This window comes from Musca domestica, unplaced genomic scaffold, assembly GCF_030504385.1.
Source record: "Musca domestica strain aabys unplaced genomic scaffold, Musca_domestica.polishedcontigs.V.1.1 15, whole genome shotgun sequence".
NCBI lineage: Eukaryota > Metazoa > Arthropoda > Insecta > Diptera > Muscidae > Musca > Musca domestica.
In genome coordinates, this window is record NW_026712207.1 from 1747349 (window position 1) to 1763753 (window position 16405).

At 36.5% G+C, this 16405-nt stretch overlaps 2 protein-coding genes across 2 annotated transcripts; one reads left to right on the top strand and one right to left on the bottom strand.

Annotated features, from left to right (window-relative positions):
- Window positions 1–1905: 1905 nt before the first annotated feature.
- Window positions 1906–4016, bottom strand: LOC131801212 (U4/U6 small nuclear ribonucleoprotein Prp4). The gene is made up of 2 exons (XM_059119476.1): window positions 2620–4016; window positions 1906–2555 (listed from the first exon to the last, which is right to left on the bottom strand). Exons 1-2 carry the CDS (start codon window positions 3869–3871, stop codon window positions 2173–2175), a joined length of 1635 nt encoding a protein of 544 aa, XP_058975459.1. The 5' UTR covers window positions 3872–4016; the 3' UTR covers window positions 1906–2172.
- A 2219-nt stretch (window positions 4017–6235) lies between these two features.
- On the top strand, window positions 6236–10344 carry LOC131801214 (enhancer of mRNA-decapping protein 3). The gene is made up of 5 exons (XM_059119490.1): window positions 6236–7152; window positions 7216–8205; window positions 8274–8428; window positions 9531–9615; window positions 9677–10344. The coding sequence occupies exons 1-5, from the start codon at window positions 6755–6757 to the stop codon at window positions 9900–9902; spliced, it is 1854 nt and encodes a 617-aa protein (XP_058975473.1). The 5' UTR covers window positions 6236–6754; the 3' UTR covers window positions 9903–10344.
- Window positions 10345–16405: the final 6061 nt, after the last annotated feature.

The window sequence follows — 16405 nt, forward strand, 5'->3', positions numbered from 1 at the left end:
TCAAAATGTTGGTCCATTTCTGAGGGAGTTTCCATAAGAAGTGGACCGATATGTTCCATCTTCACATCAGACCTTGGGTTAGTAAAAATAACAGGATGTGTGAAATATGAAGAAAACCGAATACATATTTCCGATTTTATATTCGTTTTGGTTATTCAAAACTTTGACTCTTTGTAGGGGAGGTACCCGAAGGAATGGTCCGATCTCTACCATCTTAGTAAGAGATCTTGTGTTCATGGAAATATTGAGAAGCGCCATGTCTGAATTAAGGTGGATGTTAATTTTCCGTTTTGTGAGCTTCATGAATATTTAAAATTTTGGCACTTTCTGAGAGAGATACCAGAAGAAGTGGACCGATATATTCCATCTTCACATCAGACCTTGGGTTAGTAAAAATAACAGGATGTGTGAAATATGAAGAGAACCGGATACATATTTCCGATTTTATATTCGTTTTGATTATTCAAAACTTTGACCCTTTGTGAGGAGAGGTACCCGAAGGAATGGTCCGATCTCTACCATCTTAATAAGAGATCTTGTGCTCATGGAAATATTGAGAAGCGTCAAGTCGGAATGGAAACGGATGTTAATTTCCCGTTTAATAAGCTTCAAGGATATTCAAAATGTTGGCCCATTTCTGAGGGAGGTTCTAGAAGAAGTGGACCGATATGTTCCATCTTCACAGCAGATCTTGTGTTAGTAGAAATAACAGGTTGTGTGAAATATGAAGAGAAGCGGATACATATTTCCGATTTTATGTTCGTTTTGGTTATTCAAAACTTTGACCCTTTGTGGGGGAGGTATCCAAAGGAATGGTCCGATCTCCACCATGTTGATAACAGATCTTGTGTTGATGGAAATATTGAGAAGCTCCAAGTCTGAATGGAAACGGATGTTAATTTCCCGATTTATGAGCTTCATGAATATTCAAAATTTTGGCCCTTTCTGAGAGAGATACCAGAAGAAGTGGACCGATATATTCCATCTTCACACCATACCTTGGGTTAATGAAAATATTGTGATGTGTGTAATTTGAAGACAATCGGACTCTTACATCACATTTTATAAGAGTTATAATTATTCAACATTTTGGCCCTTTGTGGGGGATGTACTTGATGAAGAGGACCGATATTGTCCTTTTTCGCACCTGGCGTGGCATTGATGCAAATATTAGGATTTGCAAAGTTGTAGCAAAATCTTACAGTAAAATCTTTGTTTGAAAATGTCGACCTTTTTGTGGGGTAGATTCCAGAAGGAGTGGACCGCTATTACCCATTTCCAAACACGATCTAAGTTTGACCATAATATTACGATGTACCAAGTTTGGACCAAATCGAATACTTCCTTCGAGAGTTGTCGTGCCCACCAGCCAGACAGACAGACGGTCGGACATCTCTAAATCGACTCCAAATGTCTTGAAAAGGATTTGGTTCAAAGAGACCCAGGGTCTAACACCGTTATTTCGACAAGGCACGTTTTGGCCGTATCAAATGATATATACCCTCTGTAGCCATATGGCTTTATACCCTCAGCCAATTGGCCTTATGTTGGAGGTCTTCAACATTCACTAGAAAAAATAATTAATTTTTTTATTTTTATTATTGTTGACATGTTTTGAATGCACTTTATTAATATTTTTGTTTTATTTAAATTGGTTTGGTGTGTGTGTTAGAAAATAAAAATAAAACAAAATTAATACAACAATGGCAGTAATTCTATATTACAATAACATGAAATTAAATTACACTGGTTTATGGAGAATTTTGTTTTTTCGTTTTTCTATTTTTTCTTATTTATTTATCACTTTTGTTTTGTGTAACACGAAACAATGCATGTTATGTAAATTTAAATTTAAAAAAAAGATGGGCTTGTACACCATTTATTATTTTCTATTTCTTTGTATTGATTTGTTTTTAATGGGGGGTACCAAACTAAAATCGGTATAACAAACTAATAAGATAAATATATTTATTTAGTTAAACATTAACAAAGAAACAGATTTATTTATCTTTCGGTTGAAGAAAAACTGCTATTCAAAACAAATTCGAAATCCATGGGGTAACTCAATGCCCTCACTTTTGGGGATTTGCTCAAATGTTTTGGAAGTAAGAATAAAGTCTACCAGTCACAATTTCAGACTCAACGTTATAGGAAAAAATGAATCAACATGTACTAGCAATCCGGTGACCATAACTTAAAAGTTCTATCGAAGGAAGTTGTAACAATGAAATTCGAATTCGATGATATATCCAAGGACACAACTTTGCCATCGTGACCCTGCAATGTTTTCAGCGGTTGCCATGTTTTGTTCGACCATATTTTGGTGGTGCAATCGTAGGAGCATGTGGCCAGAAAACTACCACCATCTCGTTGATATTTGACATCGGAGATAAGATTGACATGGGCAGGAATGGTGTAGACGGGTTGACGTCGTCTTAGATCCCAAATTTTACATGTGTTATCTTGGGAGCCGGTGGCAATGTGAAAACCATTTGGTGAGAAATCCACACCAAAAATGGAACCCAAGTGGCCCTCCAAGAACATAATACAGCGACCTGAAAAAAACAACAACATTTAATTATATAATCCTCATAAAATTAATATAATTTGCTCACTAACCTGTTCGCAAATCCCACACTCTTCCAAAGGCGTCCAGGCCACCGGTAACAATTACACTGCCCTCATGTTGGAAACTAAGGCAATGCACGGCCTTGGCATGACCTTCTTGATGTAAAACTTCGGTTTTTTGTTCAAGATCCCATAGGCGCCATGAGGAGTCATAACACGCTGTGGCCAGAAATCTTCCGGATGGATGAAAACCCAATTTGGACACCCTATGTGGCATGTGACCTGTTATATCGGCTATGGATTCCTCCGAATTGAATCCCCAAAGTTTAACGGAACCATCATGACCTCCCGATGCCATGGCCACAACATTTTCTTCATCTCGTTTGACACCCGGGCGAAATGCCACTCCACCCACATAACTGGTATGACCTCTTAGTGTCTGCTCCAGCTTACAGTCAGGCACCGACCATACCTTACACAAACCTGACCATGACGATGTAACCAACAGCGTGGAATCATCATTAAAGGCACTACCACTCAGTGGTCTGGTATCACCCACTTGACTGCAATGTGGCCCCAAAGACTGCAAACGTTTTTGTAACTCAACCATCCGACCCGCCCTTGTGGCACTTGGCACCTCAAGCGCCTCACGTGCCTTTTCCAAACGTTCCTTGGCCCGCGGCAATGAATAGTGGGCAATCCAAAGCCTAGCAACCCTTAACGTTTCCGGTCCCTCATGATACCATGTGGTTTCTTGTTCCTTTTGTAACTGCTTTCGTTCTTCTTCTTCATTCTGCTTTTGTTTAATGGCATTTTCACCCAAACTAGCCAATAACTCTCTTAAGCGGCGTCTACGCTCCGCTGGACCTTCTCCAAAATAACATATCGGTTCATTTAATTGTCGCAAATTCCGTTTAATTTCTGCATCATCCGTTGACACATTTATTTGGCGAGCACGTTTCTTGCGCTCAAATTCCTCCAGCAACGCAACTTTGTCTTTAGAAATTTCCGTCTCCAAATCAAAATAATCATCCGTAATCTTATTGGCTAGGGCGGCAGCTGTTGGTGGTGGCGCTGATTGGACTGCAGCTGCCTGGTTGCTTTTTCTTTGATCATCAACATAATCTTCATCGGAATCGATGTCTTCCAATTGAGCAGCAGCACCCGCCGCTATTCCCGCTCCACTCGCTGCTGCAGCGGCGCCAGTAGATGATGCCAAACGCTTTCGCTCAACTTCCTCTAGTGAGCCATAATACAGTGTTCGTTGCCGTTTAATGTATTGTATATCTTCATCGTCGGACATATTATTTTATGTTCAAACGAAGAATTAATAAAAATAATTTATACAGAATTTCTTTTTGAACCAAACAATTTGCCAAATAATTGAGAGAAAAATAAACGACACAAACGATTAAACGTACACAAAATTGCCGCGGCCGGCGTGCTGATTGGCCGTACGTTTTTAAGCAACACTAAAGTTGTTTACATCGATCTAAGCACACATTGTCGACGTTTGCCGCCGGCGTCAAACGGGAGCAAAGAAGAAACAACGTGTTTATATTGTTGAGAATAAATAGCCAAATGAATGAAAGAAAAAAGAAAATGAGAAACTAATAAAAAATTAATATAAAAAGAACATATAGATAAAACATATTCATAATTTATACAAAAAAATCTGGTGCGATTGGGGTATTTAAACACCTCTGTATCTCGGGGGCATGGCAGAAGAATACAGGTAGATGCATCAACGCTTGGGAGCATTGATATGTCAAAAAAATTAAATGTTTTTTTTAATATAAGTAGATTTTTATATGTATCTTTATACTACGTCAGTCGGAGGCTAATAAAACTCGCATTTTTTTCAAAAAAATTTACAAATTTAAGTAATTTTTCATTCAATATTTTCAATTCCAAAATTGGTTTGACAGTTCATTGTCCCAGCAGCTGTGTCGACGCGTCTACCTATATTCTTCTACCATGGGGGTAAGTAAAGCCTTAAAGAACGTTTATAATAACTAAATCTAGTTGATTTCAACTATCAGTTCGTCAAATTAAATCGAGTATCAAATCCAGTGGATTTGTGGAACGCCATAATTTTTACGCCCTACGGATGGAACGCCATAATTTTTACATTTTTTCTAAATTTTATTGAATGAAAGCAAAAAATATCGGAAATAGCATCAAATTTTAGAATAAGTTTAGATTTGTTCAAATTGGTCACCTTTTTTCAAACGGCCAATGAAACCGTCACACGCTGCCCGAAGGTTGCTCTGCGGTATTTTGGCCCATTCCCGGCGCAGCGCTTGCTTGAGGTGATCGACATTTTGGTGTTTTTTAGTGCCAACCTTCCTTTCCAAAATACTCCAGACTCAATAGTCCTACGGATTGGTATCCGGAGATTTTGGTGGCCATTGTGTGCTGGAAATAAAGCTATGAACCTCATTTTGTAACCATTCTTGGGTGGCGCCGTGCTGAGTGCGATGGTGTTGAGTCCTGTTAGAATGTCCAAGGTCTGCGGCCAAAATGTTTGTTTGCCCATAGCTTTAATACACCCTCCACAATATTTTTGTGATAATATTCGGCATTTATTCTGATGCCACGGTCGATTAATACTAATACGACCGGAGAGCGACCATCGGCTGTTATGGCGGCCCACACTATCACCATGACCATCGCCGGCGCTTGAGTTCTGGTGGCCAACCCAAGGTGCACATTTTCAGCTGATCTCTCTGGCAAGTAAAAACGAAATCTTTTTCTAAAGGTGAAAGTACATAAAAGGATTTTTTGACTGGCTTAAGTCATCAGCTGGGCACACTAGTTGAACAGGAATTTGGAAAAACAGTGCTAAGTTCATATGGCACGTGATTCGATCTTTATTCGCTGTTCGACCATTAATTAAGAAATGTCTACTTGATTACCCACACAAAAGATCAGAACCAAGACTTTTATTCTTTGTTTCATTCAAATCACTGTCAGAACTCCGAAGAAATGTGTGCCATCCCTAACAAAAGGGAGCATTTATCAAAAAAATAAATTATAACATTTAAAAATTAAAAATACAACATTTTTTTGAAATTTCAAAAAAAATTTGGAAAGACTGAAAATTATGAATTAAAACCACAATGAAAACTGGAAACAAATGAGGCAATATTTTCAAATTTTTTGTATCGAAAAAAGCATTTTTGACAAGTGACTCTTCAACCGAATTTAAAAAACAAGAAAATATATGTAAAATAGCAACATTTATACAAAAAATTCAAAACATGAATGACCTAAATGACAGACCTAAAAGCCCTAGAAGAAATAGTATTAAATCATTCATGAATGAAAATTGTTAAATGAAAGATAAAATAAATCTTTGGAGGAAAAACAATAATTTCTTATATTATTATTAATGCTAATTTCATGTAATTTTTTACAACTTCCTATAAAAATCAACAAACAAATTGTTTGAAAAAAGGAAATATGTTGCGAATCGTGCCATATGAACGGGTTAATTCGTGTACCTAATTTTAAGAGCGAACAACGTGATTGAAATGGCAATGAGAACATAGCATAAGTCGAACAATCGACTACGAATAGTCGAGTACTTGGTTTTCACCCAAGTCCAAAGTCGAGTTCAAGTTTCAGAGCACTAAAAGTCGATTATTCGATTAATCAAAAGTCGACTTACATATCCCTACATTTATTTAGTAAGGAAAAATTATTGAAGAAAAAAACTAAAGTTACAACGTGCAATTTATTTAAACAATTGCGAATATAGAGGAAAAAAGATACATCAGCACGTTCTACGCCTGTCAAATACAAATCAAAATAAATCTGCTTTAATTTCATACAAAAAGAGAAACGCCAAGAAAATTTAGAACAATTGGAAAGGAAAAGAAATTGCGTTGAAAATAATTCAGGACGGCGACGACAGCAGGCAGTAACAAAACAACGACGACAAAATTCTTGAATGCGATCGCAAGAAGTCGTGGCAGCATCCCGAGGCGAAGAAGCAAATCAAAGGAATCATCAAAGGAAATTGCAATTTGAACAACAATTTTGAAATACTAAAGAAAACATAGCAAAAACAACAAACGAGGGCATAAGACTGACTAGTAATATTACCGAGCGATTATTGTCTCAAAGAAATTGAAATTTTCCCACTCAAGCTAAGGTAGCGTAGCCATCAAGAGAGCAGGACATGGAAGACGATTGGACAGGCAAAGCGGTCTCCATTGAATGCGATGCAAAGTTAGGCGTATTTCAGGGTATCATTTCACAGTGTACGCCTACCGAGATCACAATAGTACGGGCATTTCGCAATGGTGTGCCACTGCGCAAACAAGACGCGGAAGTAACTCTACGTTCCACGGACATTACCAAAATAAGTTTATTGCCATCTTACAATAATCAGAGCACTGTAACACCGACCGTAATTAATAAGCCCACCCCGGTTAAACAGCCCAACTTTGCCAATGTAGCCGTCGTCAATGGTGGTGGAGCAGCAGCAGCAACAGCAGCTGTTCCAAAACAAGATGTCAACTCAACACTCAGTAATAAAATGAAACAAAGCATGAGCCTAAAACAGGAAGGAAATATGTAAGTAAAGCATTGGTTTCAAAGTTTGGGACAATTCAACAATTTTATTTATTTCTTTTGCAGGCAATCACCCTCATCTTCAAGGGCACCCAGTGCATCAATGTACAATGGCAAGAAATCAAATTCACCACAGCAGCAGCAGCAACATTCAAGTAGTGTGGCCCTCTTCTTTGGCAATCTTATACCGCCCAAAGTTGAAGTGCGAATGGGTGCCGCCAGTTGCTCGGCCTCCGTCTGCTCAACATCGAATAGCTGCAATGCCGAAAGTTATGGCAGCAATGGCGGTGGGGTTGGAATTGAAAATGGTGCTTTAAATTGTAGTAAACCCATTGATATTGTTCCAAGTGGCGGTTCCTATTACGCCAGCCAGAAAGAGAATTGCGGAGGTGGCGCAGCCTCATACTCGAGTGGTAACGGCGGCGTTGGTCCCACACACAATGGCAGATCTCAACGTAACTCATCCATAAACGGCAATGGTAGCTGCAACAATACAAACGGCGGCAGCAATGGTAATGGCACACGCAACAAGCAGCGCAGTAAGCAGGTGCGACGTGAGAACAGCATTAAACATAGTCAAACGTTTAGCGCCTCCATTGATGATCCTTTGCTGCATGAAGATTTCGATTTTGAGGGCAATCTGGCTTTGTTCGATAAACAAGCCATATGGGACTCCCTGGAGGCTGGTAAAAAACCAGATCTAGTACAACATGCTGTTTCGGCATCAAATCAGAAAAAATATCGACATGATGAGAATATTTTGGTTAGTGAACCGGCCCAGATGCGGCAAATCGAATCGTTATTTGTGGGTGGCTCGGAAGATTTTGTTACCGACGAGGGTCTAATAATACCCACAATACCGGTATTTGTGCGCACAAAAATTGAAATGTGTGCCCAGAAGTGTGGTCTATCATTGCAGCGACAATTGGATTTGCTGGCACGCGGTGCAACAGATTTGGCCATACTGCTGTTGGGCGGTGCTCGTCGCCTGACGCCCAATAATCGTCATCAATGGCCAACGATTGCAATAATATGTGAGAAGTCGGAGAATTTTAGGTGAATATAAAGTGTGCGAAGAGTTTGAATTTTTTGGTGAAAATTTTGTTGCTTTTTTTTGGAAAAAGGTCAAGTAACGTTGGTGCTGCTACCGGTCGCCAGCTGGCATCTCATGGTTTAAAGGTATTACTTTATCTGGAAGAAGATTCCAATATTGAACAAAAAAGTATAGAAATATCGCTTTTTAAAGCAACTGGAAATACGGTGGTGTATTCCGTTGAAGGTGAGTACAAAATTATAACACTACAATCCAAATCTCCAAGTACTTTGAAAGAAAAACTAGTAAATCTTTGAATACCCCCTCCATCATTTGGTAAAAATTTGGCAATTTTCAAAAAAAAAGAAAAAAAATCCGTTAAAAATTCTGTTAAAATCTTAAAAATACCGAATATAGCCGTTATATTAGGTTCTATACGCCGACGTGGATCTGCATAGGCCACTTTTGTCAAAAGTGCGAATACGAGCAAAATCGTATTGTCCTTTGTCTTTATGTGCAGTAAAATATATATTTTTTAAATTTCCACTTTTTGTGTGGGAGGTACCAGAAGGAGTGGACCGATATTACCCATCTCCGAACTCGATCTAAGCTTGATAATAATATTACGATGTACGAAGTTTGGATCAAATCGAATACAAAATACCGAATATCGGGGGTGCCGTTATATGGGGGCTATACCAAAACGTGGATCTGCACAGACAATTTTCTGTCATAGGCTGTAGAACCCATTACGAAGTTCATATACCAAATTTGAAACATTTCTGGTGAATAATGTCGCCAAAATCGTCAAAATATCGAATATCGGGGGTGCCGTTATATGGGGGCCATACCAAAACGTGGACCCGCACAGACAATTTTCTGTCATAGGCTGTAGAACCCATTACGAAGTTTATATACCAAATTTGAAACATTTCCGGTGAATAATGTCGCCAAAATCGTCAAAATACCGAATATCGGGAGGTACCGTTATATGGGGGCTATATGAAAGCGGGGACCTACATGGCCCATTTTCAATACCAAAAGTTCTGCAGACATAATACACATTTGAGTAAAATTTTATCAACCTACTTCAGTTCGTTCGGAAGCTAGAGTGATTTCCACAAACGGACATCACTAAATCGACAGAATTTTATGCTGATCAAGATTATATGTACTTTTTGGGGTCTAAAGTATTTGTTTTGAGGTGTAACAAACGGAATGACAAACTTAATATACCCTCCACACTATGGTGGAGGGTATAAAAATAGCTTTTATTTAAAAGCTTAATTTTGTTAATTTTTTTCTTCCCCTGTATGTCTTCTAATAATTATCCCTTTTATTCTTACAGCACTCCCTACACCTGATCTTGTGATATTGTCGACAAATTCTGCTAATTTGTCGACCGACGTAAAGAAGTGGTTAAGTGAAAACCGGTGAGTCTCGATTACCCTTTAAAAATGTTGTAAACCTATTAAATCTTTCCTCCCATTACAGTGCATCTATATTGGCCATTGATCCGCCACCAAGTGGCATTAATGATGTATCCATCAAATATTCAATTATACCAATCTTACCATTAAATGGCATATCATCGAATAATTGTGGCAAATTGTATTTATGTAATCTGGGTATACCGGATAAATTTTATCGTGATGCTGGCATTAAGTACAAAAGTCCATTTGGGCATAAATTTGTGATACCAATCCACTCAAAGGACTGAAACTAATTAATATAACAATAACAGAAAAAAAAAACAAAACCCTCCATAACAACAGAATTTCCAAATCGACAAAACAATGAAGAAAAACAAAGCCATCAACAAAAAAATAAAAATTCTGTGGAGATTGAAATCAAGCAACCAATAAAATGCAACTCAAGCAAAATGGAATCTTTGAAAAAAAACTAAACAATTTTCGGCAATTTTACAAAACACAAAGACCAAAAGTGGAAATATATCAACTACAATTTTAAACTTTTAAAAAGATCATGGAGAGCATTACAAGAATACAATAAGGCAGGCAAGCAGAGCATTGCCACCACACATGATGATGATTACAATAGCAGTAAAAAACAACAAAAAAAATATATCATTGCAGCCAAAACTAAATCTAATTTTAACTAAGCAAATATTTTAAATTATACATCTGTTTGTTGTTTTTTTTTTTTTTTTTAAAGAAAGTGAATGTACCAAAAATCAAAACAATTTGCCACTTTTTAAATGTTGATTTCAAATTAACATTCCCCTCTTAGAACAATTCCTAAACAAAAATTAAACTTAAAATCAAATTTGTATTCTCTCCTACTTTTCCTTGGAAATGCAATCAATCCCCTCAAGAAAAATATTGGAAAAAAGAAATTGCCCCAAAAAATCTGAGTAATAAAACATCAACAAGATTCCAAATTATGGTTTTTCAATCATTTGTTTTATTTTTTATTTTATTTATTTTTTTAAATAAAAATATTGTTTATTTCATTGTTTTTACAAATTTTAACAACATAATAATTAAAAGTTATTTTGTTTATAATATAATTATACTTATACACATTATTAGCAATAGAATCTTAGATTTAAATTACTCTAGAAAACATGCCATGTCTGTCGATCGATCATCATCATCATCGAGTCGTCCGTCAAAGTGGCTTTTATGGGGTACCGGAAAATACGTCTTTTGGTAAACATCCATGGTATTTATTTGATAAAGGCTGTGGGGACTGTCTTAAAGGGGCAACATATCAATTCTGAGGGGTATCTCTAACTGTCATGTACACTTATTCGAGACCCGTGTTATAGTAAATGACATTTTTCTCGAGAAATTATTCGATACCAAATGTAGCGATTGGGTCCCAATTAGTAATTCATTTTATTTTTCATTTTACCACAATTCGTTGGAATTGTTTTCCAAAAATAAGCCATACGTTTTTGAGAGAGGGCTAAATGATTAAAGTTATATTGTTTTTCATATTCAGGTTTAATTTCGTATTTGACCCTAACGCTTCACAGGAAAACAAGTAAAAATTGAAAGAAGAAGGAGGAAAATGTAAGACTTTGCATTTGATTGTTACGAGGGAAATACAATTTAAAATTCATTAAAAAATATCACTACCTTTCATCTGAATAATTTGAATATTTTACCAAACAATTGTTATAAAGGACCATAGAACAATTTTATGTAGGGTCACATGATAAAAAAAAATGTGGAACTTAAAAACATTTTTTGGATTTGGATATTTTTTTTATTTTTTTTTTTTTCTGAAAACCATCTGAATTATGTTCGGGGTTTAATTATGGAGAATAGCTTGACCTATATCTTAGATTTTTTAAAGGATATTTATGCATCACCAGGGCGGGTCACAAGATTTTAGAATTGATTTTTATGTTTACAAGAGTTTTGTTGTGAAGAGCCATCGGCCTTTTTGTTGAGTTATTTGTAGGACCAATGCGTCCCGATTTTGATATTTTGAACTCATCAATACTATGGACTTGGATTTTAAAAAATTGAACGATCGGTGTATTTTTTTTCGAAAAAATAATCGTTTATATACAGCGTAAGATGAAAAAACTGCAACCAAATTCAGACTGCTTTCATTTCTAAGCCACTCGTCCGACAGCTGTTAAATTATTCCAGTGACAGCTCATTATATGTTTACAAGCGTACAAAAGCATTTTGATGAGAATTTTCCAGAAAAAAAGTTATTCGTGATGGAATTCAAGCGTGATAATGTGATTTCTTTATATTTGGCTGAAAAACATCAAGTGGCTATCGTTAAAGCACTCTAGCATTTAAATGTGAATAAATCTTTTGTGTCTCGTACCATCGCTCGGTATCGATTACGTGATACTGGTTGAGTAGCCCGACGTCAAGGAAATGGACGGTAGAAAAGAGCAACATCGACAGAAATGGTTCGAAAAGTATAGCGACTTGATCGTCGCAGTGCCCGGAAAATGGCTCGTGAGCTGAACATATCGCAATATTCCATTCGGCAAATATTGAAAAATGAGCTTGGGGTAAAGCTATTGAAATTCCAAAAAGTGCAAGAACTTACACCGCGACAGAAAGAAAACAGACTCAAAAGAGCTAAAGAGTTGCTTCGATTGGCCGAAAGTGGTGAACTGCCGAATTTGGTAAACTTCCGATGAGAAAACATTCGTTGTCCAGCAGTTTGTAAAACAAACAAAATGATCGCGTTTACTAGCCAAAGAGGTCAGCTGAAAATGTGCACCTTCGGTTGGCCACCAGAATTCAAGCGCTGGCCGCCATAACAGCCGATGGAATCAGAATAAATGCCGAATATTATCGCGACAATATTCTGGAGGGTGTATCAAAGCCTTGGACACGTAAATATTTTGGCCGCAGACCTTGGACATTCAAACAGGACTTAGCAACATCGCACCGTTGGACTATTGTATCTGGAGTATATTTGGTTTGGCAAAGTTGGCACTAGAAATACCAAAGTGTCGATCACCTCAAGCAAGCGCTTCGCCGAGAATGAACCAAAATGCCGCAGAGCAACATTCGGGCAGCGTGTGACGGTTGCATTGATCGTTTAAAGGCCATACTTCGTGCCAAAGGTGGCCAATTCGAACAAATCTAAACTTATTATAAAAGTTGATGCTATTTCCGATATTTTTTTAAATTTCACTCAATAAAATTTAAAAAAAATATATAAAAATCTGAATTTTTGCAGTTTTTTTATCTCACCCTGTATATGTGAGATTTTTTTATATGATTTTACTCTAGATAGCAGACATTTCACTTGAATTACAATACAGTTTTTGGTATTGTAGATTCAAAACTAATATTCAAAAACTATTCAGATGTATGGGGGTATGTGCGTATTTGCCTTTAAAGACAAATTGTACTAATTTGTATACAAAATGAATGTTCTTCTAAATCGATTTCATATAACCATTTTTTAAATTATGTTTTCCTGGAAATCTTTATGAAGTTTTAAATGGGCTTTTTTAAATCGAATTTAAGACCATGTTTTGAAAATTCAGCTCCATATTTTCTCCTTCTCTTTGATTTTTGACACTACTGTCTTCTTTTCAACAACTTAGTATAGCACAGACATCTCAAAAATAAGCTAAGTGTACTTTAAAATTGTCCGACTTAAATACACATCTTTCCAAAATTCCTCTACACATTCAGTTTTGAGATTTTAGAATAATGTCATACAATAAAGATATAACAAAAATATACTCACGTCATAATGTTCTCAGCTCAAATTTTGTTTATAAGTGAAGCAAAGGATTACGAGATAAATAGAGAGAGAGAGATGGGGGAAAGAAAGGAAAATTAAATAAAAAATAATAATGACCATCATTATTTCAATGACAAATGTACCGAATACGTACCCAAAGACGATCAACAATAACTGGATACAAAATATTTGTATTAAATTCCCTGTTATTTCTGTAGAAATCGATGTGAAAAAAAATATAGACGACGGAGGCATAATTTGGTTTTGTCACAAAAAAGGTGTTTGGAATGTCGAATTTTCTTTCGATGAGTGGGTTTATTTATAATTTTTTTTCGATTTGAATCGGATTTCGTTATTCATTTAGAGTTGACATTAAGTAGCCCCTCTACAAAACTACAACAGTATTGTGGGAAGCTCTATGTCTTCATACATAAACTCAAGCTCAGGGATAAAAACAAAGCGGCCGTAATCCAATTCAAATCCTACTCTTTCATCCGTCTCAAGGGTAGATTTTTCATTCAACTTATATTTGTACAAGGAAAAATTACATATTTCCCGTTTCAAAAGTATCCGATGATTTGTCTAATTTTTCCACCCCAAAATATATATATTTTTTAATCTCAAATCAAGTAGGATGCTGATCCACATTATGAGGTATAATATTTCGAAAAATCACATGCAGCGAAGGGAGCGGTCCATTGCACGGATCCAGCCTTTATGAAAAATCAGAAATCTCATACAAAACAAAGAGGCTCCCGGATTTGTTTAAGATTTCTTAATTATCCCATTGAAATAAATGTTTAGACTTCATAAATTTTGAAGTAGATTTTTTCCGAAAGTGGTAGCGTGCTTACCCCAACTGGGGTGGATGGAGAAACCCGATGTAACCTGACTCCGCCAGAGGATAAACAATTAACCATTTGGAAAGATTTTGGCAATTATCAAAAAAAAAATAATAAAATCCGTTAAAAATGCTATTAAAATCTTAAAAAACCGAATATAACCGTTATATTAGGATCTATACGACGACGTGGACCTGCATAGGCTTTGTTTGTCATAAGCCAATACCATATTCAAATTCGAAACTTGAAATAAACGGTGAATAATGTAGCTAAAATCATCAAAATACCGTATATAGGGAGGTACCGCTATATCGGAACTATACGATGACCTGGACCTGCATAGACAATTTTCTGCCACAGGCTATAGCATCCATTACGAACTTTAAATACGACATTTCAAACAATTTCGGTGAGTATTGTCGCTAAAATCGTCAAAATACCGAATATAGGGAGGTATTGACATATATGAGGCCTATACGAAGACCTGGACCTTCATAGAGAATTTTCTGTCACAGACTGTAGCAAAGACCTAAAATGGTGAAGACTGGACAAAATGCATTCTGGGCAGATGGTTTGTGTCTATACTATCTAGAATAACAGCCCATGGCAGGACCATGTTAATATAAAAAACACATTTATAAAAGCAATGACAAATAAAACTTTTGAAAAATCTAAATATTGGATTTCAAAATTCTCTTCCATAGACTTTCCCAATTAATTGCATATTGCCTGAGTGGGTTAAATCGCATAACATTGCTAACTATGTTGTTACGATGTCATAACAACAGAGGTATTTTCACAGAGTTGTCATGTTTTCACTCTGCCTTGTCCTATCTTTGTACTTCTATGTCTTTGACTGTAGTTCCCATTACGAACTCTAAATACGTAATTTGAAACAATTCCGGTGAATAATGTCGCAAAATTCATCAAAATACCGAATATCGGGAGGTACCGTAATATGAAGGCTATATAAAGACGTGGACCTGTATACAAAAATGTTTGTCATAGCCTGTAGCATCCATTACGAACTTCAAATACGACATCTCAAACAATTTCGGTGAGTAGTGTACCTAAAATCGTCAAAATACCGAATGTAGGGAGGTATTGACATATGTGAGGCCTATACGAAGACCTGGACCAGCATAGACAATTTTCTATCACAGATTGTAGTTCCCATTACGAACTCTAAATACGTAATTTGAAACAATTCCGGTGAATAATGTCGCAAAATTCATCAAAATACCGAATATCGGGAGGTACCGTAATATGAAGGCTATATAAAGACGTGGACCTGTATACAAAAATGTTTGTCATAGCCTGAAGCACCCATTACGAACTTCAAATACGAAATTTGAAATAATTCCGATAACTAATGTCGCAAAAATCATGAAAATAGCGAATATCGGGAGGTAACGATATGTGGTGGGTATTTGAAGATATGGACAAACATTTTTGTCAAAGCCTGTAGCACTCATTACGAACTTCAAATACAAAATTTGAAATAATTCCGGTAAATACTGTCGCTAAAATCATGAAAATACCGAATATCGGGAGGTACCGTTATATAGGGGCTATACGAAGAATGTTTGTAATAGGCTGTAGTATCCATTGCGAACATCAAATACGAAATTTGAAATTATAATAAACCATGAAAATACCGAATATCGAGAGGAACTGTTATATCGCGGCTATACGAAAACGTGGACCAACATGGCCCATTTACAATCTTAACCTGCCTACTGGTAAACTATACATGTATCCAAAATTTTAGCCTTCTATCTCAATTCGTTCCAAAGATAGCGTGATTACAACAGACAGACGGACATCTCTAGATCGTTTTAGAATTTTATGCTGATCCAGAATATATATACATTATAGGGTCTATTATAAATATTTCGAGGAGTTACAAACGGAATGATAAGTTAATATACCCCCATAGAATGGTGGAGGGTATAAAAGTCATCGCGATATATTAAAGTGAACTCAGTCTTCGGGTAGGTAAGAGACTATCCGTTCTCAAGGAAACAATGGTTGCTGACCCATTTTTCCCCAACAAAAGGTAGTTGGTATTTTTCATGCAAAAATCAGTCCAATACGTTCTCACCATGAACTATTTTCGAAGTAATTTTTAGCTGAGGTTTTCTTATAAAGAAGTTTTCCGAAAAGATTGCTTCAAAAG

What these genes read in the sequence shown, in the direction of transcription:
- LOC131801212 (XM_059119476.1), bottom strand. Translation starts at nt 3,871, where the DNA reads ATGTCCGACGATGAAGATATACAATACATTAAACGGCAACGAACACTG. An exon ending in AGTGTGGGATTTGCGAACAG is followed by an intron (nt 2,556 to 2,619) that starts GTTAGTGAGCAA and finishes TGTTTTTTTCAG; the next exon opens with GTCGCTGTATTATGTTCTTG.
- LOC131801214 (XM_059119490.1), top strand. Translation starts at nt 6,755, where the DNA reads ATGGAAGACGATTGGACAGGCAAAGCGGTCTCCATTGAATGCGATGCA. An exon ending in CTAAAACAGGAAGGAAATAT is followed by an intron (nt 7,153 to 7,215) that starts GTAAGTAAAGCA and finishes TTTCTTTTGCAG; the next exon opens with GCAATCACCCTCATCTTCAA. An exon ending in AAGTGGTTAAGTGAAAACCG is followed by an intron (nt 9,616 to 9,676) that starts GTGAGTCTCGAT and finishes CTCCCATTACAG; the next exon opens with TGCATCTATATTGGCCATTG.